A 23436-nucleotide genomic window follows, 5' to 3' on the forward strand; every position below is an offset into this window, starting at 1 on the left:
TGTGCCATCCCAGAAATTTTAGACAATCAATATTTTAATTATACATATCCAAATATTTTATACAGCGGAATGAATAACTTAGTTTTAAAATAAAGCACAGCATTAAAAAATAAACAGTAAATACATGTATTTTCTTAATTTCTGTCTTTCTGAATCTATAATGTGAAGGTGTAAGTGCATACAGATCTGCAAATGGAATATCACATGCATCAATATATATAGAAAAGTTAATATTGTACTTCTTCAAATCAGTTTACATTGTCATCAACAACGTCACTTTCAGCTCAGCCGAACCTTTGTTTCATAGTTTAAATACCAACTGGAAATGTGCAACTGCTTGTGCAAATAATTATTAAAAACATGAACCAACTAAGTCCACTCAGGTCTCGTTACTCGTCCCCAAAATAATATGCATTTAGCTCTGATGTGATAAATGAAGAACATGAAAGGCTTGTTGGCAATGAATGGAGTGGGAGGATCTTCAATAATTCGGTCTCCAGCGCCCAGTGTGACCGCAGCAGCCTCGGTCCCACGCTCATTTACTTCAATCATCGCTCTATGATGAACAGCAGACACGAAAAGGCCGTCTACAGCAAGAGAATAATTCATTTCTATTTATACATTTACATGCGAAAATTAGGAAGCAAATATGAGTATTAAATGCAACTTTGCACTCTATTCTAACAAAATTATTACCATGCTGCGAAATTTTGGAAAAGTTTGCCCATTGAGCGTGAAACATTGAGGGGATTCCTGTAGACAAAAAATATTTGGATTATGCAACTCTTGAAAAGTGATGTCTTCGAATAATTCCTCCCACAATCTCTTAAACGACATTCATTCGACCCTTTAATGTTCGGAAGGAGGCGTAACAATGGTATCATATGCAAATTTATTTGATGATTTGACTCTTATTATTGAACTTGTGCATAAATGTTACCCATATTCGTCAGAATTTCCTCCATGTGTCCATCGGTGTCAATTTTCATCTTTGGGATTTTGACAGCCACCTTTTTTAACATCATTTGTCTCACTCTTATTTCCAGGTCTTTGGGTTGAAGAATGGATAATCGTTTCTCCAATTGCTGGAATAAAAGCAATTAATTTACCAAAATCTACAACCTATGTCAACAGCATTCATACGGGTGAAGACATGTGTACCTTCAACCCTTCAATTCCGTTAGAGGCTTTTGGCAAGCATGCAAAAAATCCAGTCTGATTGCCCTTATAGGGAATCGCAATCATTTGGTAGTCATCGTTTTCAAAGTAGGGAATAGTGAGTACATTCGTCATCATTTCTGAAAAAATAAGACAAAGTCAGGTCAAGTCACACATACGGAAAATGCATGTATGCGTTTTATTTATTTATTTAGTTTAAATCATAAAATTCATTTCATAATATATTCTAAAGAGGAGGATTTAAATAAAACGATTAGTCACAATTCTTATCCATAATGCTGAATGAGAAAATTAAGGAACAGTCCCCAAACAACTGCAGAGTTCTTACCCACGTCAATTGTTTCATTGGGCTTCACATAGAATGACGCAGTTCTTGTTATTTTCTCCAAAAACGGTATTTCCCAATTTCCCTTAAAGTGAACTGCGTTAACCAAGGCCATACTCGTGTCAGCTGACGGAGCCTTATCGATAATCGACTGTATTTTCCCCTAAACTCACAAAATAATAAATTTTAGTCTTCAAAACTTCTGCAATGATAATATTTGCATAACAATGTCCACTCTTACTCTAGTTTTCACTCGAACCCATTGATTTACTTGATCCTGGAAGTATTTCCCATCGCTGCCAAAGTTGTATGATTTGACAGGTGTGTCGTAGAATTCTAGGGATTCTTTGACATAAGCATTGTCCAATGGAAAATGCTTGTCGGCAAAAATTTGGTTGGCCATCTCAATGGAAATATCCTTCCCAGTTTTGTGACTTAGATATCCTCTCAATTTCTGGTAAGACTGGTGAAATTTTAAAGCCTTGGTGGAATCTAGTGGGTCCAGTCGTAAGACGCTTGCAAGCTCCTACACAACCAGGAAAATTAAGGAATACTAAAAAATGGAGATAACAAATAATTTAATTTAGATAAGTTGCATACATTAAAAGTTCGACCTTGAGCGCCTAGCATCAAGAGTGCCAAGATATTAATTAGGCTGCAAAAAAGAATATGAATTTATGAACAACTACATTTTTCGTGGTAATAGGATTCCGCATTACTATTTTATACATAATTATTGTGTTTAATGTTACGTTGCTAAAAAATACGTGCTGAAGGTCTCACCTTAATGGAGAGAAAATTACGTTTTGATCGCCCCAAAAACTATGTTTTACAATGTCCAACGTGATTTCCATACTTTTAATCAGCTCATTTCTGGAATTATTGGCAGCATGGGACAATTTCTGGAGGTCCCCAAAATCAGTGAAAAAATTATAGTTTGTGCTCTCGGACGGTTTTGAAGTGGTGGCAATGACGGAAGCAAGCGTGGCTGCATCTTCAGGGTCTAATTGCAGACGGTTATTGGGATTTGAGGGGACGTTTGGGTAATGAATGGCCACATGTTCTTTCGTCTGAACTTTGGTGAAATATACATTCGGACTCGTGGAAGATTGAGATTTGCTTTCTCGGAACTCAATATTGTCCTCTGGGGAACGATTCCAAGCTTTGGACTCGAGTTCCCTCGACGTCGTGCGGTTTTCATCTTCAGAACTAAATTCTGACGGCAACAAAGGATATTTTAAAATATTTTCCCCTCTCGAGGATTCCTCCTTATTTGGCCATCTGTGTATGGTAGAACGTTAAATTAGCACATTTAAGTACAAAAGGAATGAGCTTAGTCGAGTTCAACTCACTTTAATGTGTCGGGATCCTTGATCTCATTTTGAAGTTCAGAATTTGCACCATGAACACAGCAATATAGGAAAGAGAACATTAGAACAATGCACTTTTGCAGAGCTGTGAGATCCATCCTTAAGCATATATTGTTCGTTATTCGACACTTTGATCTGTGAAACACCGTCGTTTGTTTGTCAATGCGTATACAGCGTAGAAGATCTAATGTGTCAATCTAATGTTATCAACTTCTAATGGAAAGACAGGTCAGTCGCAAGCGGCATATATGACGTTTTTCAGTTTTCAATATTTTGTCTTTTGTATTGGTGCATCCCCTCAAATCTACCTCATCGTTGTAACCAAGTCTTAATTAATACGTCATTTGTTCCCCTAAATCATTTCACTCTCTGTCGAACGAGGTAAATTATGATGTTAACCAACATGGGAGACGATCGTCAATGTTAAACTTGTGACGACCTTCTGCAATCGATCGATCCCACCCCTCAAAGTCCAATACCTGGAAATACAGTATATAAAAACAGTTCACCATTGAGCTCTTGACTTTTAGAACCCTCCAGTCTCGTCCATTAACGATGAATCTGTGATAAATTGCGTTTTATTGGATTGGATGTTAAGAATAATTACGAAACTGGTCTCGTGGATCCATCACCTTCATTCAACTAATTAGTCTCAAGCAAATCATTCCACTCACTGGACTCGATTAATATTGCTTACTTGCAGCCAAACTAGATTTACATGGCTCATTCATGACGGTGTTAATGTATTGTGAGGAATAAAGTTCGTACAAGAACCAGAAATACAAGTTGGAAATAATTGCAACGAAGCACGATCTAAATCATCTAAATAATATCCTCCTCCTCGTCTCAAAAGTATTGAACATGAAATAATTTGCAATAATTCATTTGCAACAAAAAGTTGTTCTGCGTATAAAAAAACAGCATGAAATTACCTACTCAGGTTTTTGTACTTCTTAAGATGTGGACAGAATTGACGCTTTTTAATAGCAATTTCAAGGGTCTCGGAATGTCGGAAATATTGAAACTGCTACATATCTCACTCGCATGATTCACCTTGTTGTTGGATAGTTTTTACACAAAGTACGTGAGTGCTTACGATACTCAAATACCTTTACATGTAGTTTTCCTTCCTTCCTAAATAAGTTGATCAATGGAACAATGCAGTGAATAGTTGGTTAAAATGATTTTTCCTTATACGCATTGTGAGAGGTTCTCATGCTGATTGTTGGTTGTTCGTAAATTCTCACGACCCAAATAAATGCACGGATCGAGGTATAAGATTAGACATACCTACTCCCCTCATACTCAGGACTCAATACTGGCATTTTACCTGCGCCCATTCTAAAGCATCGCATAATGACTTTTCTGATATAATTAAATATTCATTACATTATCACTTGAACTGTGACGAAGCATGTCCAGTCAGAGCGAGATTTGTGTACATGGCAGTTCAGCATGTGTGGAGACAGTCGGTTTCTTAAGAATAGAAAGGAATGCAAGTCAATATTTAAATAATAATATGTAACGCGTTTGGTTGAAAAAGATTTGTGTTTTAAACGTTAAAAGACATTTTGCTTTATTATTAGGTTTAGTGAGTACTATACGGTTTATAATTGGCACATTGTTCATGCGGCTAATTTCAGCACATTTTCATGTAACGGTGTACACAGTACACTTGTCATAAGCTAAAATTGTGGGGAAGGGATGTATAAAGTTACAAGTAAATATTTTACCCACATACACTTAGCGTCAGTCTCTTTACACACGTATATTCCTACAGTTCTCTTGTACATTTTTAAATAGGGGTAAAATAAATAAATCACTCAATGAAAATAAATTGGAAACAATATATTTTTAAATGTAGTAAAAAAACAAGGACGAAACGTGGATATGCCGTGTCACCACGATTAAAACGAGATTCTATAATTAAAACATTGTCCACAATGGATTAAAGCATGTTTGTACGCATATAATTTACATACGTGTATTACAGCGTGCTAATAAATGGCAACAATATTGAACTGCGTGGGAAAATTAGTAAGAACTAACAGAGGCTCGGCTCATTCTATTAACGCCCAATTCTAAGTGCCCTAGTCCTATGTATGGATTTAGTACTTGGCATAATCGTACATAATCTGTCTCTAGTTGAGTTTGGTAGTCGACTTGTTCTGGTAGAATCATCGCCGCATTTTTAATCAGCAACTCTCTGCAGCATTCCACAAAGTCCCTGAAATAAAAAGTATGCCAATGAAAATTATTTTTACGTTAAAACAAAAGCATTCAAAAATCGAGTTCACAAACCTATATATGGCCTTCAGCTTGTGAATGTCCTGAAAAACAACAACAAAATTCAATAAGAACCAACTTTTTTTAACGCTAAAGATTTTTTAAATATGTTCCTTGGCTTAAATGGTCAAATTGTTTTCATACATATCGACCGTGTCCATTATTTTCATGCTAACTGGAAATCAGCACCTCTCAATCTCAACACATTTTACAAAATTTGCAACGGAATCGTAATTTTTCAATTAAACAGCTACAAAGAACTATGTTTATGTTGGTTATCTGTTCAATGTCTAGACAAAAATATTGCTTATATTTACATTTTATGAAAGTCCTTATTTATCAATCCAAGAAATAGCATACTAATAGTTTAAGAGTACATATTTAGATTACATAAAAATACGAAAAATTACCGATGCTGGATATTCATTTTCCTTTTCCAAAAATGCCCGAACGTATGCCAATGGTCCTTGATTAACCTACACAAATACATAGATCAGTTATCACACGCGCTTATCACAAGTACCATCATGATTGCGCATATATTTTGTAATAACTGTATGTGCATTATTATGTCGACTCACCTGAACGCTTATCGACCCCTGTAGGCGCAACTGAATCCTTTTAATGCATCCTGTGGTGGTTGGGTAAATAAGAGTAAAAATTTAAATAGCTTAAACTAATTAATTAATTAGCTAAATTAATAAGTTGAGGTTGAAACAGACCTGAATTAAACTCTGAACGAAGTTCAAGCACTCTACGTTGCATGTCGTCAATCGCTACAATAATGGGGCTCAGGTCTTCTTCCGTAGATTCCACGACCCGAAGCCTCGACACAACTGCTGGGAAAGTGTACTCCGCTGAAATACAGAACGTGAATATTGTAATAATTAAATAAGCAGCATTATCATTATTAAGTTGTAGGTGATTTGTCTCCCATACTAGTCACTGTAGTCCTCCGCTTCCACTGCTGATGCACCGCAGCTTTATTATCAATACTGATTTTGTCATGAGACTTTACAGCAAACGGAGTGTCATAAGTGAACTTTGAAATATTCTGATGTCTTCTGAAATCCTCAGACCATAATTTCCTACGAGGGCTGCTGCTGGGCAGGGGACTGACATGAGTTATCGTGGCATAAATGTGATCATCGTCTGGAAGTTGATCCACTTCGCCAGAAATTATAATTACATTTTCCGCTGTCTCAACTTTTCCACAGATTTCCATTAGTGACGTGACATTGGGTTCCTTGTAGATGAATACTTCCATAGGTCTCGAAGTGCATTGTTTCTTTGGCCGATAAAAGGCGACGCGATAGTATGTACCTGGAATAGGTTTGTTTAATTACTACACATGCATAGAGAGTTTTGTTTCTAATTTATTTTGCAAACCTACCATGAAATCGTTCACGCTTTTTCTGGATGAGTCCGCAAGCTCGAGCCATTTGGGTGTAGTAATGCTCCAATGCGGCATGGTCGGATGTCGACTCTTGAATATCGACGAGCATTCGATAAACCTGCAAATATGTAAGAGGCATTCAAATAAATTTGTAAATTGAGATTGAATTTATGCAGACTGAAACGATGAAAATTACCTCAAGCATGACTTCGTAACGTTCCGATTTTTCACAGAGGTGTACACATTGTTCCATTCTGTCAATCAGTTCTTCAGTGTAATCAGCCTCCTCCTGATTATCATCTGCTTCTTCTTCAAACTCATCACGCAAGTTTCTCGATATCCCCAACATGACTCGTTTGATCTAAAATAGCCATCAAACGTTACGATTGACATTACTAATTTAGCCAATTCGCACAACTCAGGATCGATTTTGAATGGAATGAACACAAATTATTGTGCACACATACCTCGGCAGACGTTGTAGTTTGTCTAGCAAGTCGTGCTGCGACATGCAGTTCGCACTGGAAAATATTAATAAGAATAGGAAATAATTTTTAGTAAGCAAACCAAATGTCGATTATTAGTCAATTGCAGAGGTGCAGAATTTTTAGGGTCTTCAATGAAGAATGAGGTTCTGAATTTCAATATGAACAAAATTCTAACTCTTGAAAATCGGCACCTCTTGTCAATTGTGGTCGCTGAGAGAGGAATATATTACCATAAGTGCCTCGCTATATTTCTTTTTATTCAAGTGCTCAGATTTCAGCGAGTCAAATGTCTCAATCCGAAGTCTTCCTTTTGCATAGTAAGCATACGAATTTGCCAATTTTAAATACACTTCTGGGATTCGGTATTCATTCGTGCATGCTTTTAGCACCCAGAGTGAGTTCATCACTGTGGACAATCTGTTGGACAAATCGAGTGCAGTCGTAGACACTGTCCGCATAAGTTTATTTTTGATTATTCCGTTTGACACGGGCTGAGAACCGCTGAGCACCAGAGTATTTGCTTTGGAATAAGTGGTACCATCCGCTTCTGACACATCAATAAAGCTCAGTTTTTCCGTAATAGAGAGCATAAAGCTGGACCGATCGTTCACACTCATGTTCCTCTCCAACAAATTTAAAGCTTTTCTAAAATTGTGTACAAAAACTTGATCCAAACTTAGTGATGAGATTGCAAAAAGGCTCTGTGAAGTCGTCCGATTTGGGTCGTTCATAAAAAGCTTCCCCAAAATTAACACGCAAATGTGAATTAAATAAGACGTGCCGAAGCCGGTGAGCAATTCACAGAAAAGTTGATGCGTCAAATCCTCGTTCCCTAATTCAAAAATTAAAGTAATGCAATGAGTACTTTTTACTAAATAAATATGGTAATCGCCGTAATTTGTGAATAAATATATGTGTACCTTTTGCAAAAACAATAGCTGCTAATTCTTCAACTTGTGCTAAATTTTGCAGCGTGCTTAGCATAGCGCGAGTATCTTCTGCTGCTTTTGCAACATTCAAGGATGTTCTAATGACTTCACGCATTTCGTTGTCCTCACCTTTGCACGCACTGCACAAATTGGACAAGGTGTCAATGCAGACAAAGGTCGTTTCCGTATTTAGCGTTTTCCATTCGTTGAATGAGTCGAAGGGTGAAGTATTGGAAGTCTTTCGCGAAGGACTCGTCATCTCCACCGGGTTCCCGTCCACCGCACTCTCTTCCGTAGTCTTGGAAGGGAGTGACGACCACTTTTTGTTGGGCACTGCCGATCTCGGGCTGGGTGGCATCGTGGGAGGAGGTACACTGATTCCCACAATCTATCATCAAAAATAAATCAACAGTTTTACTAAATATTACTAGATAAATAATTTGGACAAGAATAATAAACACTTCATAGATTTATATTTTGTATGTCCATTACTCTTTGAAAAAACTTTATCAGTCTTCTAAACATGTTTTGCAGTTGGCTAATTGAAAATTTCGAGACAAAGCAAAACTTCCGCATTTTAAATTTATTTCAGTGTATGAATCAATTTAGGAAACCATTTTTCTCGTTTACTTTTGCATGTTTGACTATAAAAAAAACATTCTACATAAGACCCAATAACCAAATGATGTAATATAAATTCTTGCGAATACAATTTGTATATAAAACCACATCCTGGATTAAAATGTTTAAATAATAAAGCAGTACAAAATATATATCGCTTACTTTGGTTTTGGTGATGGTACTATTTTTCCTGGCATTCGTAAACTGGACGCACGCTAACAAAACCATTTGAAGCAGAGATGCTCGCTCCTGGGTTGAACTACGGTTCCAAAATATTCTTAGGCGATCATTGCCCATTTTCTTGAGAATATAGAGACCACCAACGAGCAAAGGTCGTGTTTCGTCATCAGCCAGTCTATCAAAAGAAAGTCAGTTATTAAATTACTAAAATACCCCCGCTCTGTAATACTGGTCATTGGCTTCTTCAGTTTCTACTTAATATTATTGTAATTAGTATTTTGGGTAATGGGAATACAACCTTCCCATACATTGACATTGTTATGTTACACTAATTATATCACATTTTATACAGATATTACCTGTCGTAGCGCCTTTGAACAATATTGCTCTTGTCTGCGTCCCCTATTGTTGCATTGGCTACACGTTTCATTGATTGTGAGTCAGGATCGCCTTCACTCTGAGTCTCACTAAAAGCAAAATGTTCGAGACGTTAAACAAACACATTATGTAAATCTTTCTGCACGTAAATATTCAAATCATAATTAACAAGAGCTCACCCCGATCCATTTGAGCCACCTTCATTAACAATTGTGTCAGTGTCGGACCCTCCCGTGGTTGAAGGGACAATGGTAGAAGCGGCTGGATTGGATGTTTTTATGGCAGAAATGGCATCCAGGTAATCACAATTGTTGACACTCCCAAAACTCATTCTGTCCACGCTTAACCGATCTCCGGCAGAAATGGATTCGCCATTTCCGATGGCATTTATATTGACCATGCTGCTGTTTTGACTTATGCTCGGACTCACGCCATTAGGAACGTTAAGACTCAGCGAAGAACTTCGTGACGATTCTGTGCCAAGAAGAGGATGACGAGGCGTGATTGTTGAAAGGTTGATTGTGTTGCTAATTTGACTCCCTTCTCGGCTATGTTGGCTACAACTTGCACCGTGATTATGACCTTCGTGATTTTGTCCTGAAATGCTTTTAATTAAAGCTTGGTGAACAAGGGTGCTCGTCGTGGCAGACAGAACGGTGGACACGGAAGAACATCGAGAAGAATGGTTGACGACTTTGGTAATTCTGTGCAAATTATCGCAAACTACTCTGAGCCAAGGTATCCACATTGGATGAGTAGAGTCACAAGATTCGTGTCTGGCTAAGCCAATCATGATAACTTTGAGGGCTTGACATCGTACGTTTGTAACCTCTGTTAGTAAAAAAGTAGATAATTGCTCATTTAGTTCAACATAGTTTTAATTATTGGTCAGAAATAGAGCATATCGGTGTAAACATGTTCAATATGTTACCTCCCAAGCCGCTGCGACATTGTTTCATTACAGTGGCTGCCAGAAAATGCCTCTTGCACCACAAACAATGCTCGAGTCTGAAATGAATAGCAATTGAATAAAATGTTGTTCACTTGTAAATATTTGTGGGGAAACAAACCTGGTGTACTCCTCATCCCCTTCAGCAGAATTTAGTTCCAGGAAGAGCGGGTGCTCCACAAGGCTCTGGAGCATATTGAACTTAAAATCCTGGACTTTGTGGGAATCCCCCGGACCAAAACAGGCCAGATAGGCGTTGATGGCAGCAAATACAACATGTCTTTGAGATACGACGGACAGTAGAGCGGAAATGAAAGCAATCTCATTTTCATTTGCACCACGAGACAACGTTTGATCTCCAGACTGACACCTGAAATGAAGGAAATAAATTTAGTTTTGCATCCTCCCTAGCAAGAAACACTGACTGGTTTTCACGTACCGGTGGACTATTTCCGAGGTAAAAAGTTGAACCAATTTGACAAGTTTGGACTCTTCAGGATTTGCTGGTGACTTAATTCCTTGAACTGCGATGGACTTGACAATCATGGAGAACAGATTCCGCGAGTGTTCCAGAGAAGAAGCAATTGTTGCTCCATCGCCAGTTTCAAACAAGTCAATCCAAGCGTCAATCAAGGTGTCATTCACTGCAACAAAGAAAATCGCATCGTTACATGAGTTGCATCTTCACGTAGATAAATACAATAGGGCATTTATTGCACCGAAAACGGAAGTAGCCGAAAGCCGATTTGTGGACGACAGACTCAGCTATTTTTAGAAAACGCATCCCCTTCATTTCAGATCTGTTCCAACTTGTACCAACGTGCATACAGGCTACAGCTCATTCATACATATATATGTTTGTACATCGCATTCAACGAGTGTAGTATTTTGTATAAAAAATTTTGTAATTAGTAAATTAAAATTTTGCAAAAATGGATTCAAGCCTAGCGAGCTATCGAAAAGTTTGTAGTCGAGTAACTCTTCAGGAGAAGCGAGAGGGGTTTTTTTTCTCCTTGGTGGACACGCTGTCAGAAAATGTTGACATGGACCTATTTGCCAAGTGCAGTACAGATTTTGACCGTGCAAAATATGTGGCCAACGTGTCGTGGAATTTCATCGGAGCTCAGTTGATCTATCGAGGCAAGAAATTGGAAGAAGCCGTCAAAATGAGACAACAAGGAAACACATTTTTTGAGAAGGGGGACCTTCCTAAAGCATTATTGTACTACTCCCAAAGCATCGTCCAAGCCCCCGTTGGACCCGAACTGGTGTCCGTGTACACAAACAGATCTGCCCTATTCAGAAAAATGGGCGAATATGAGCTGGCGATTACGGATGCTGAATTAGCAATAAGCTATGGAGCTCCAGAAAACACAAGGTAAGTGTGATGATTATCCATACTTTCATTTACCACCTTATCAACTTTATTAACTTTCCTTATTAAATATGTATGTCGCTGATACGCATGTATGTACATGTGCAGGCACAAGCTATACGAGCGGATGGCATCCTGTTATTTCGCCACGCAAAATTATCACAAAGCCAAAGTAATTCTGAGATTAGCCAAACACTTTTCTGAAAAGTATGAAAAAGACGACGCCAAGTTTGCTCAAAAGCTGGAGAAACTTTCAAAAGCAATTCAATCAAAGGAAGCCCATGAAAACGAAAAGTCGGATAAAAAGGCAATCAACAAAAACGAGGACAAGGAGAACGTTTCGTCACCAAAGTCGTTTAAACCAGGCAAGAAATTCACCGCGGCTTCCAACAAATTCGACGCAAAGTTCTCTCCAGGTCTTGGAAGGTACGGGTTTGCCAAGCATGACATTGCTGCTGGCGAAGAAGTGTTGCGAGAAAAGCCGTTTGCATCCTGCCTCTCACCGGATCGGATGGGCACCTTTTGTCTTTATTGTCTCCAACGTTTGAAAGCACCCATTGCGTGTGACACTTGTGCCAATGTGAGCAACGCCAAAATGCAACCCTCACATATTTCATGGTACTATTTCTTGTTTCCTTGTTAAATTGATTTGTCAACAGGTGGCATTTTGTTCACGGGAATGCAAAAAGTTGGGAACGGTGTATCACCAGTACGAATGCCGAATAATGAGCATGTTGATTGGTTCCGGAATGAGTATCAATGCCCATTTGGCGCTACGAATGATTACACAGTCCTCAGTCGAGGACTTTAAAAAGGTAAATTCTCAATCGGTTCTCGTAATAAATGCAGCGCAGATAATAACGGTTGGTATACTCAATTTTTACGTACGAATGTGTATGCTTATGTAGATTATCCCACAATTAGAGGTCAACCCGGAATCCATTCTGACCAATGCTGATGATGGAACATCGGACACTTCGTACTTGGGAATATACAACCTGGGCGGCTTAGAAGACCAAAGACCTCCAGAGGAATTACTACAAAGAACAATAATGGCCGTATTTCTCGTCAAATGTCTTCGACTCGTGGGGTATTTCCACGCAAACTTATTTCAAAACCCAAACCCTTCAACGGACGAGTTTCACATAGCCGCACTTATTTTGAGAAACCTACAAGTTGTCCAATTCAATGCGTATGAAGTAAGCGAATTCCTGATGCCTGAAAAGACAAATTATAAAAAGAGTATCACTTCCAGCATTGGTTTGGCAATTTACCCCACAGCTTCGTACTTGAACCACTCATGTTATCCCGACGTTGCCAGGTAAGATTTGCGCCTAGAATTTGTCTTTGTGGAGTCGCATCGATGGAGTTATGAGAAAAGATGGATTTTCTTTGCAGATATTTCATTGGTACTACATTAGTTGCAACCGCAACTAAAAGTATAGCAGCCAACCAACCCATATGTGACAACTATGGACCTAATTTTATCAAAGTATCTAGAGATGACAGGCGTCTCAAATTAAATGGACGCTATTGGTTCCACTGTTCATGTGAAGCTTGCGTTAACAACTGGGAAACACTTGCAAAATTGGGCGTGAATGAACAACCAAAAACTGCCGAGCAGGAACAAGCTCTTGCAAAGTTACAAAAGATGGAACCTATTTTTGAGGAAGCGGTGAAAATGATGGAATCGGGACAGCCGGAAGGTGCCCTCAAATGTCTAATAAACTATGTCCAAGAAGCCGAATGTATTCTCTCCAGTCATAAAGATTCTTCCTTTTATCCGTACAAAACCATGGTGTTGGCGCATCAAGCAATGAATCTTTGTTACTGCAGTTTGGGAACAGTGCATTTGGCCCCCAAAGTGACCGAAGACATTCACAAATCTTGAGATAACACGATATTCAACACGGCTCAACTTTTTCATGCATATTGACAATATGAAATCTGCAAAACAATAAACTTATTAACTTACGTATCTGGTGCTTAATTTTGTTGCTCCCAACGTTTTCTTGACATCCTGATAAAAAGCGGAAACGGACGTACTGCTCAATAACGTTGTCGAATCCGGCTTCGATCAGCGTGTGGAATGCCGAAATGAAAAACTTGAGACACGCAGTTCCAACCACTTTCGAAGTTGAGGCAATGTTACAAATCTGGTTGAGGATGGTGGGGAAGAAATCGCGAAGGGTGCAAAGATCCATGGACTCGAGTGCTTTGAGCATTTTAACTGTAGTTTCGTCATCACAGTGGAATTTGCTGGAGCTTTGTGGCTTCTGGAAAAACTTTTCGGCATGGGTAAAAAATGCCCCAAGACTCCCACACTTTGTCCACACGGTGGATATCAGATTTAATCTCACTGCAGATTTTATAAGGACAATAAAGCAATAAATTAATCTATATTCCGGCTACAATTTTATGGGCATTGATCCAAGAACTACTTTTAGTAAAATTACCTGTCATTGAACATTTACTATCCAACCAAACTATCTCGGGGCCAGAGTACTGAAATAATTAAGATAACAAATTTCTTATAAATTAGTATGTTATTTGAGAAATATAATAGTGTAAGTTTCGTAAGAGGTTAGATTTTTAAAGATTAAATGGTTACTGAGATAGCATTGCCACGTTATGGATAGTGATTTACAGCAATGCCCGTGTTATTAGAGGAAGAAGTGCAGCAAGCGAGAAAACTTTAAAAGAGCCAAAGTCGGCAAAAGTGGAAACCAGTGAAGCAATTCCATTCATTCAAGTCGTTCAGGTCACACTCGGCCAAGGCATTTGTTTCCAGTTAACGTCATTCTTAGGATTATATTAAGTGAATTGAATGGTCTTGCAGGTCACATTGTAGCAACAATATTCCCAGGAGAAAAAGTTAAGAGAAAAAGAGACTGATTTTATTTACAGCAAGAAGGACAAAATTGATAGCGGAAGTAAAGATTGATATTGATTTCTCATCTCATTCGCACGTGGTGACTTGCCTGAGATATAGTTTGGCGTTTATTACGATTACGCACAATATTGAGCAACTGAGGTAGAGCTCCAATACCTGAAGACCTTTCGGTCGGTACTTCGTCGTCATACGGGCTCTAGGCAATTAGTTCGAAAATTAGTGGACAGTTCAGATATAAGACAAAGAAATTAATAAAACGGACACGGTAAGAATTTGGAGAATTTACACACGGTAACAGAGGGGGTGATAATAAGAATAAGTATTTATGAGTATTTTATAGACATATGTACATGTATAATCTGACTGACACTCCATCTTATATTGATCCATACAAATCAACGCTGTTTTAAACATGATTTCGTGTGAGTTTACCTCATCTCAATCAAGACATTTTCAAATGAGACTAATTTCATAATCCGCTATTTTACCTTTGAAACAAAAATGTTTGTTGTTAAAAACGGTTTCCTTCATTTCATATTCTGCTGATAATACCATATGTACGTGCATAGAAACTGATCTGCTGCTCAACATGCTGTGTATTCAATTTCTGTGGCATGCAAAAAAGCAGCCTGCGCATTAAAATTGCATGCAAGGCAAGAAGTTGGAAACATGTAGGTACTTTTATACGTGCACTACTGTTATTAAAATAAAGAGCGTGAAAGAACACGAAATGTAAACCATTGATACCAAACTGCGTGCAAAAAACATGTAGGAGCAAATAAAACTGCGCAAATTTTTAGGAAATAGTGCTTCGTTTTTTTAATAGTGTTATGTATATACCTAACAATAGTTTACGGTAACAATAAACGGAAACCATCAAGGTCAAAAGGAGCAGGGTTAACGGGTGAGTGGGTGGTGTCAGCCATGCACCCGTGGTTTGCATAATGCAACTCACATGCATCAATCTCATTCATAATGCTCATAAGTTATGAATCATAACCGATCTGATGGTTACATAAACACTGAAATGTCGAAATGCTCACCCCTTTTCCGAGTCCCAAAGGTTGAATTTGAAGGTAGCCAGAGGGCAAGGAAGCTGCTACCGGAAGTGTGTGATCTCCTCCAATAAATCGATATTTATTGAGGAGCGGAGCTGTACATAAATTAAAACTTTTAGTGAGTACAAGAAATTATTAATAGTCTCATTTTCCCCTTCCAACTGGTTGCCCATTTTGTGTTGGTTATTGCGTTGTAAAATTCAACGTAATGACCTTGCTATGCTATTGATAAATAAATAAATCACTTACCCCACGCATATCCGATAACGTTTTCCACTTGCTTGCTTTTTGTCGCCTTATCGAAGGAACACGAAATGTGGTAAAACTGGAACAGCAAGTGGAGGCGCGGATCAAGTGCTACTGGGAGAGCTATTTTGACCTCGCTGTACCATTCAGGATTTGTTCGGTGGTGCAAAACAAAGGTCGAAATGCATCCTTTTACGGGACTCTGGTCCAATGCTAAAGATTGAAAAAACGGTTTAAAGATGAATTCCAACGAGCTATTTACGTAGGAAATAGGTACAAAAAAACTTACGACTAGCTTCAATATCGTCCTCTGCTCGAAGAAAGACTCGGCACATGATATTTCTCGCCCGAATTTTACCAGTAACAGCACTCAAGCTCAGGCTGATTGGGTAAACATAAAGCAGGTGAACGAATCGTGAAAAATTATCGGAGGAATTAATTGGGAATTCGATGATGGATAAAGGCGAACTCTTTTCATCCGCTTTAACAGCAAGCTCGTGAGGCCCCGTGGGTTCCACGTGTATTTTGACAACGCCTGGGACGATGGTTAGCTTGGCCACCTTTTCAGGCTTCTTGATGTCAGCTAAGGTTTTCAGGAGCTCTTCCTCCGTGTACTTCTCGTATTTGTAAAAGGGGGTGAAGGAGGATTCTGCGTCCAAAATGTAGCCTGTCCCTTCTGAAGCAATGGATCCAGATTTCTTGAATAAGCACCGTGAAGACCAGCAAAGTGCCATTCGATACCTGGCATAAAATATACAATTGTGATGAAACGGCTTTGCGGATAATAATTGAGGAAATTAGAGCTAAACTAGTGAAAGAGTTCCACGTCAATGAGTTTGAATATATGAATAATAAATTACTTTTGCTCGTCAGTGAAAAGGGGGGAGGAAGTCAACTGCTTGGAAATCCGAGTCCCTGTTTTGGCATCGGGATTGCCTCGAAAATAAGCGTCGTTATCCACAGCTTGAAGAGTCTTCTCAACTCGGACGATGACAAAAATTTGCTCATTCGGATCACTTACTTTAAACAAAGCCTGCAAGGAGTTCTAATTTCAGATAAAACTTGAAGAATATTTGTACTGAACTTTGCAGGGAAAATGAGAGAACTAAGATGTATGTCAAACCTTTTTTTCTTCAACGTGTCCATTAATGTCAACGGTGGACCTGAGATCTTCCGAGATCTTCTTCCCATTCTTAACATCATACAAACTGATGGACAAGAAGTAAGGTTCTACCGGCATTCCAGTTTCTGTCTTCAGCCGAAACTCCAAAGTCTCAAGTCGAAGTGTGAAATATGTGGGGACTTGGTCATCCCTGATTCTTGGAGCATGTTTGCTTCGAGATTTTAATGAAAAATCATCAGATGTGTCCACCTGCAAGCAATTTGTGGTAAGTTTTACGTAAATTAAAGCACAATAACAAACTACTGTCATATTTACTCGTAATCTGATAAATATGTATATCTAACACTAGTTACAATACAATTACACAAGGAGAAGAGAAAGAGACCGTAGCATGGTATCCTATTAAATGTGCAATTTTTGGACCAAGAACAAAGACTTGTGAGAATTTCTTTATTCTCGGACAATAGACTTTTGAGGTGAAACAAGTTGTTGGGAACAAAAGCAAGACAATAAAACAGTGCGAATACGAACAGAACAAAACACTTTGTCTTATTTCGAGAACTTACTTTAATTCGTACTTTTGTCCAAGATCTGCCATTTTTAATTGCACCACAACTCTGAAATATGTTATTTTGAAAATAAACAAAATCAATTCATTAGCAGGAAGTTACGGGGAGGGTTTAAATCTGAAATAATTGATGCTGGTTATTAATTGCTTTCTACAACTCCACACAACTCACATCATGTTACGCTTCATTGGAATTGTAGCACACGTATTGTCAGTTGGCAAATAAATAATGAGGGTAAATTAGTGTGTGGCCATTGATTAAAAATAAATGATTCAAATAAATCTCCACTCGAAAAATAAACTAAAATAAAATAATACATAACGAGGAAATTTCCATTGGAATAATTGGTAATCATCTTGTCCTAAATACAAATGAATCAATAGTGACGTCTATTTAATCTTTTAATTATTCGACTTTCTCCTCCATAATGAATCCTGACTGACTGAAGGTTACCCTTTCTTATTAAATTGAAGGTATAGTAATAAAATTGGGCAGTAAAAGGATTCAACTTCTTACCGTCGCACGTTGAAAGAGCTGCAACACGTTTCGAGCTCTCTCTACGTTTTCTCGAGACGCCAAGCTCGCAGATTTTTCATAGCACCCTAACTCCACGCACACCGTGTACAGGTCTCGCAGGAAACCTCGTTTCTGTTCACTTTGCACTGTCAAATGTTCATTTATCGTCAACTTGTTCTCCCCATGCCAAACCGGGTCAGCGTTGGCCAGGTCCAGTTTGCATACAAGGTTTAGTCCAGCCTCCAGGGTCCAGACTATTAAACTGAACTTTTCTTCCCCATCCTCCCATTTCAATTGGAGGAGTCGTTCTCCCAAATTTTCCTGTTTGTAAATCACCCCCACTCGACCCTCGAGAGCAATCCCCGCCTCGTCCAACTGGATCCCACGACTTTGGGACCACACGTTCCAAAACCATGGGGGAGCTTTTGCACTATTGGCGTCTCCATTTGTACTGCTACCATTGGTGATTGGCGAACCGGAGGAATTTACGCGACGTATTTGCGGCACGGTTTTGCTGATTATTGTGCTGGGACCATTTCCTACTCCATTGGGAAAGAGAGATTCTGGCTTTTTTGGTTTCTCGTTGTAATTAAATTCGTCATCAAGTTGGTCGCTCAGTTCCAAGTAGGGGGTGGAGTACGTCTTTAAGCATTCTCTAACAAAGAGGTTGCAGTTGTCCTCCAGATCTTCAATTGCTTCCGAGCTACTGTCTCTCTCAAATGCGGCCGAATCATTTGCGACTCTCTTTAGTGAGAAATACTTTTTGGGTGAGTATTCTGTGTCAGTTGTACAGTCCACCAGGAGAGATTTATTCTGAAAATAACAGCAAATTCAGTAATTAATACAAATGTATTGACAAGGACAATTAGAAATACGAGCAAGAAACATACATCTGTACAACGAGTTCAATAACATGAATTTATAGTGCTTATTGTTTTTTTGTAGACACTTTCATTATTATGAAATACTTATTTATTACTGTTTAGTCAGTCTGTGTTACTAGTAGAGTTGATAGTAATTTCTCTGATTTCTTTGAATATGTAGACCATTTAGAGCGACGCCAAATTTGTATTTCTTACTCAATATTCCCACACCTTCACAACTTGTTTTCAAATGTCCAAGGCATATGTGCACACAAGTCGAAAATGAAAGCTGTCCCTGGTGTATTATGTGAATGCAATTCCAAAAATCAACTTCACCGTTTATGCTCGCATATGAATGCACGTACGTAATGAAAGAACCTGTCGTTGATGTAGGGACTCGATACCGTCGGTCGATACGATTGATCTCTGGGTGGCAATATATTTGGTTATGGTAAACTCTTGCTGATTGTGATTCATAGTATGCGATCAACAAATGCAGTCTTCCTCAGCATACTGATAAAATCAAATCGATTGTTAATCGAGATTGGCAGTGAAAATCTTGATTACAAATTCAGCCAGCATAATTAATATAAGAAAACAGGAATTTATTGCTACTGTCAAAAGTATAATGGTATAAAAGTGGTGAGAATTTTTCATGCTTCCCGTGTGCAATGCAATGCAAACAAATGATCAAGTGCAGTGTTTTACTGAATTGAGCGGATGCGATGAGACTAATCATTTTATCTCCGAAAATTTTAACAAAAAGATGACAAATGAGGTGGCTACTCTGTTTTGTCGCAATCACGATTTGACGATTTATGAGATGACTCAATAAAATAGTTTTTCTCATGGCTAATTTATTTTCTGTGCGTAATAACTTACTAACACCAAAAGTTACCATTATTGTGTCATTCCAAGCAAAGAAACATCTGTCACAAGAATTTTTAGGAACAAACCCATTTCCTCTTCAACAAACTATTTACAACATTGTTATCGAAAACCAAACATTTATCCAATCATCTTTTTTTAGAGTGTCATTATTATACACGAGAAGTAGTGAAAGTTACAAACAAACCATGCAGTATCACTTTGAATGCAGTGCAATATTTAAATTTAGCTTTTTACACACGACTCATAACGCTAATGACTTGCATTAAGAAGCATCTTGTGCATTGTTGGACTTCAATTGGGCAAACATTTTATGGTTACCATTCCGGTCACGCATTCTGCAATCTATACCTGACCACCTGACCGCAAACTTAATTTGACATATTTATGGGACTTTCCGAGCCCGGGCCGTGAGAAAATTAAACTTTACCATATTATTAGAAACAAATAACAATGCTATCATTGTCAATGATCTTCTGATACGTAATATTTCATTTTTAATATTTCCCTATAACTAGAAATTAGGATTCGATCCACGATGTAAATATTGTTATTTATTTGTTATTAATCTTCCTTCTGCATTGTGTGAGCTACTCGTAATAAATAATAATGTATAATATAATTTTGGTAGTTATTTTGCCGAGTGAAATCGAAACTGCAAGAAGGAACACAACAACAATGCGGAATAATAGTGGCAGGCAGTTGTCATTCATTAGACAACAGAGTTTTTTGATTATGGTGATTTTCATTACCGCTTTGATGCCAAAGTGTCCAAGAACAGTCGAACTCCCTTCGAACGAGTATTTCCCATTCTTTGTCAAGTTCAACTTGCTCCTAATCCACGTTTTCCATATATTCGCTTTCCCTTGAATGGTCCCACCTCCAAAAGATTTGTTGTTTGTTTGCAAATTAACACTTTGCGAGAATAATGGAGGAGTTGAGATGTTATTGTTACTGCAAGGAACAGGGGGTGCAGAAATGCTACTACTTTGATAAGTGAGTTGAACGACTCTGCTACTTTCAGGAAGTAGAATGTCGTCATCATCCCCTCGAACCTTAGTGCTACAAGCGTGACCAAGTTCCACGACGCAGTCCGGAGCGTCGCTCCCACAACTGCTCGAACTCGACGAAGACGAAGACCTGCTGGAACTGCCACTGCTCATGGGGGACCCGCTGTTGTAGCCGGATTCTGCCGCTGGGGATGAGCTAAACTTGTCATTGTTCACCATCCCTGCACAACTTATGTCCACCACGCTTTTGCTGCGTTTCTTTAGAGAAAAATCCTCCTCATCCCCACTACTGTTTATTATATTCACTCCGCTTTTGTGCTTTTTATTCTTGGAAAACGGGTAATCGTCGTATAAATCATTCTCGCACATTTCACGGATACCGGTGAGTCTTGAGCGTTCTGCAGTTGTGGATAAAAAATCCGCCGCAGACGTTCCAAGCGTTACAACGGTCACAAACGGCATTTTAGCAACAGCGATACGACTCTGAACTAGGAAACTTTAGGCGTCATGCCCCCTTTTTAACTTTTTGTGCAATTAAAAATACAGTTCACAGTTTCCGACATTAGAAATGTTTAGGATTTAAACTGCACGACAGCCTTGTCTCAAGGCTGAGGCGTTGATATCCACATGGTCGAAATATACAAATGTATGTAGGTTTTCAGACTAAACAACTTTTGACTTTGTTTTAGTCGAGTTTCACGGCTTAACTACCAACTCAAACACAACTGATGATTAGAATTTATTATTTTAAACTATTGTCGTGCACTATTGCACCTCGTCAATACTTTTATGTATCTGGTTGTTTGTACAAGAAGAACAACAACAGGTTGCAGCTTACTGGTCGAGTTTCATTACTTGAACGTTGTTTGAATGAATGAAACCTGTCCTTAATATTGACAGTTAGGTTCTTTAATAACACGGCAAAATTAAATGGTAAAAGTTGTCATACTTTGCATACGGTGAGCGAGTCTCTAAACGTAAGCACATGAACATGATGCGCCAACAAGGAGAAGTTTTACACTGCCAGTTATTAAGCTCTCATCATCATCTTCTAGAGTACCCAACAACGATCGCTCCTACCTGTTGAGATTGCCATCGTTTTGAAAACTACTTCCTTCGTGCAATACCATTCCTTCGTGTACAAAAAGAAGACCCAACCTTTTCTTGCTTGTGTACTTATTGTGTCAGTCTTCAGTAGTACGGACGGACGTGAGTGCGTAAAATATCAGGTGCAAACTCATCATACTGCATATTTGTCCGCAGTGGTGCCAGAGGGGAGAGAAAATATGTATTGCTCTCTTCCGATAAAATAATGCCAAATATGAGTTATTGTTATGAATTCGAATTTTAATATGCATAAAATGGAGGCATGATTGACCCTCCCATAATAACAAATGCGTACATATTAAGTATTTCGGTTACAGATTAAGGTGTGCCTTTCATACGGAAGTGGAATGGGAAAGGCGAGTCATTTTCTTTAGGAACATGACATTTTCAGTTCCTCAGGCGCGACGTCGTTTTGAAGGGTTCTTTCGACCTTAACCTTCCCTTATGTATAACGCATACAAAGCGTATTTACAAGTGAAACACGAATTCTAGACTAAACGAGGTAAACCTCTGGTCTGGTTGGGATATGAATGCAGAGCTAAATCTTTAATTTAGGGAAGTAGTTAGCTACCTTATAGTTAATTGCACGTTTGCTTCTTCCGCTGCCATTCAACATGTTTTACGTATCAATCAAAAAGCAGGTTCAGTTTTCAAATCCCTTGTTTAAGAGATTTTACAATAAATAATAACTCGCCATTCAATCCCACAAGTGCTAAATGTACAGTATGCAATGGAAATTGCAAGTTGCAATCCATTTGCATACACACATTTACATCCATAACTAAAACTTGATTCAAAATTGGATTATTTGCATACATGAGGAAGGGAAAGTAAAAACTAATGAAACCAGCAGCAGTTTATCGTACAAATTATAAATACTTGAAATTGACCTGAAATAGCTTGGAAAATCATTTTACTTTTCAACGAAGCAGCTCACCGATTATTCTTAGCGTGTGTTGCTCCTCGTTGTTAAAAGGCTTGTTCGGTATTATAATTCCAAGAAATAAATTCCTACGAAGTTTATAATTGGTAGTAACAAGCATATCAATTTTGTCAACTGTATCATGTAAAGACGGAATATTACACAATATCCTGAGCTGTTTGGAAATGCACTGGTTTCTTTTGTCTCTAATAAGTCTACATAGTGACAGTAATGAAATGCACTTTCACTACTTTTGTGGAGTATGCGTCTTTATTGCATTATGCCAACACACAATTTGTTCACACTAGACAATGGGCGTAAGTTAATAACAAGAATGAAAGCCGAGTTGAAGCCCATGATTTCCTTTTTAGGAACTCTAAAATATGAAACATACCTCAACACATACACAAATTATGCAACTTATGTTTAGGAATATAGTAATAACAACAATTTAGTAGTTTTAGATTACGTGCTTAACTGGATTAAAAGCCTAATTGTGCTTGGCGAAGACAATAAAAGTGGCGATTTGAAGCATGTGTGACTCGCTTCCAGCAATGCAATTTGCTTGAAGTGCATAACTCTCATTCAAACGGAGCTAGTTCCTTTAATCAAAATCTCAATTACACCTGTGCAGAATTTTTCCTGATAATATTGGAATTCTTAAAAAAAATACTGCATATCGTATTCCTAATAACAATATGATGAATAGCAACATTTGGTATCATTCGATATCAATATCTGACATGTCCTTCGGTTTCAAAATAA

The 23436-nt window shown here is 38.3% G+C and overlaps 3 protein-coding genes across 9 annotated transcripts in view; 1 reads left to right on the forward strand and 2 right to left on the reverse strand.

Moving 5' to 3' along the window:
• Positions 1-102: 102 nt before the first annotated feature.
• LOC110856108 (serpin B6) lies at positions 103-4160 on the reverse strand. 3 transcript variants are annotated; one of them, XM_022104551.2, is made up of 10 exons: positions 3984-4160; positions 2857-3353; positions 2288-2785; positions 2105-2159; positions 1746-2030; positions 1508-1667; positions 1162-1298; positions 941-1085; positions 697-753; positions 103-587 (listed from the first exon to the last, which is right to left on the reverse strand). In XM_022104551.2, the coding sequence occupies exons 2-10, from the start codon at positions 2970-2972 to the stop codon at positions 370-372; spliced, it is 1671 nt and encodes a 556-aa protein (XP_021960243.1). In that variant the 5' UTR covers positions 2973-3353; positions 3984-4160; the 3' UTR covers positions 103-369. The 3 variants fall into 3 exon arrangements, with proteins under 3 accessions (XP_021960243.1, XP_021960244.1, XP_035712496.1); XM_022104552.2 differs by lacking the exon at positions 3984-4160 and adding an exon at positions 3811-3956; XM_035856603.1 differs by lacking the exon at positions 3984-4160 and adding an exon at positions 3807-3942.
• Positions 4161-4418: 258 nt separating this feature from the next.
• The window catches only part of LOC110855820 (dedicator of cytokinesis protein 9), a 29404-nt gene continuing 10386 nt past the window's right edge, over positions 4419-23436 (reverse strand). Inside the window, exons 1-28 of one of the 5 annotated variants that reach the window (XM_035856606.1) lie at positions 20385-21543; positions 17882-18694; positions 17363-17413; positions 16797-17045; positions 16534-16706; positions 15963-16414; positions 15677-15886; positions 15413-15522; positions 14458-14565; positions 13933-13981; positions 13452-13835; positions 10541-10745; positions 10223-10471; positions 10084-10160; positions 9332-9983; positions 9134-9241; positions 8757-8949; positions 7965-8361; positions 7275-7876; positions 7024-7077; positions 6753-6917; positions 6554-6674; positions 6100-6483; positions 5883-6017; positions 5742-5791; positions 5571-5636; positions 5176-5204; positions 4419-5101 (exon numbers count right to left, since the gene is read on the reverse strand). In XM_035856606.1, the coding sequence (XP_035712499.1) occupies positions 4909-5101; positions 5176-5204; positions 5571-5636; positions 5742-5791; positions 5883-6017; positions 6100-6483; positions 6554-6674; positions 6753-6917; positions 7024-7077; positions 7275-7876; positions 7965-8361; positions 8757-8949; positions 9134-9241; positions 9332-9983; positions 10084-10160; positions 10223-10471; positions 10541-10745; positions 13452-13835; positions 13933-13981; positions 14458-14565; positions 15413-15522; positions 15677-15886; positions 15963-16414; positions 16534-16706; positions 16797-17045; positions 17363-17413; positions 17882-18694; positions 20385-21104 (6999 nt within the window). In that variant the 5' untranslated portion in view covers positions 21105-21543 and the 3' untranslated portion in view covers positions 4419-4908. Of the gene's footprint in view, positions 5102-5175; positions 5205-5570; positions 5637-5741; positions 5792-5882; positions 6018-6099; positions 6484-6553; positions 6675-6752; positions 6918-7023; positions 7078-7274; positions 7877-7964; positions 8362-8756; positions 8950-9133; positions 9242-9331; positions 9984-10083; positions 10161-10222; positions 10472-10540; positions 10746-13451; positions 13836-13932; positions 13982-14457; positions 14566-15412; positions 15523-15676; positions 15887-15962; positions 16415-16533; positions 16719-16796; positions 17046-17362; positions 17414-17881; positions 18695-20384; positions 21544-23436 lie in introns of those variants that run through there. The other 4 variants (XM_035856605.1, XM_035856609.1, XM_035856607.1 and 1 more) reach the window with 4 other exon arrangements.
• LOC118437536 (SET and MYND domain-containing protein DDB_G0284059-like) lies at positions 10858-13466 on the forward strand. The gene is made up of 5 exons (XM_035856610.1): positions 10858-11479; positions 11585-12056; positions 12136-12291; positions 12385-12797; positions 12875-13466. The coding sequence occupies exons 1-5, from the start codon at positions 11034-11036 to the stop codon at positions 13365-13367; spliced, it is 1980 nt and encodes a 659-aa protein (XP_035712503.1). The 5' UTR covers positions 10858-11033; the 3' UTR covers positions 13368-13466.

Source organism: Folsomia candida, unplaced genomic scaffold, assembly GCF_002217175.1.
Source record: "Folsomia candida strain VU population unplaced genomic scaffold, ASM221717v1 Fcan01_Sc014, whole genome shotgun sequence".
Taxonomy (NCBI): domain Eukaryota; kingdom Metazoa; phylum Arthropoda; class Collembola; order Entomobryomorpha; family Isotomidae; genus Folsomia; species Folsomia candida.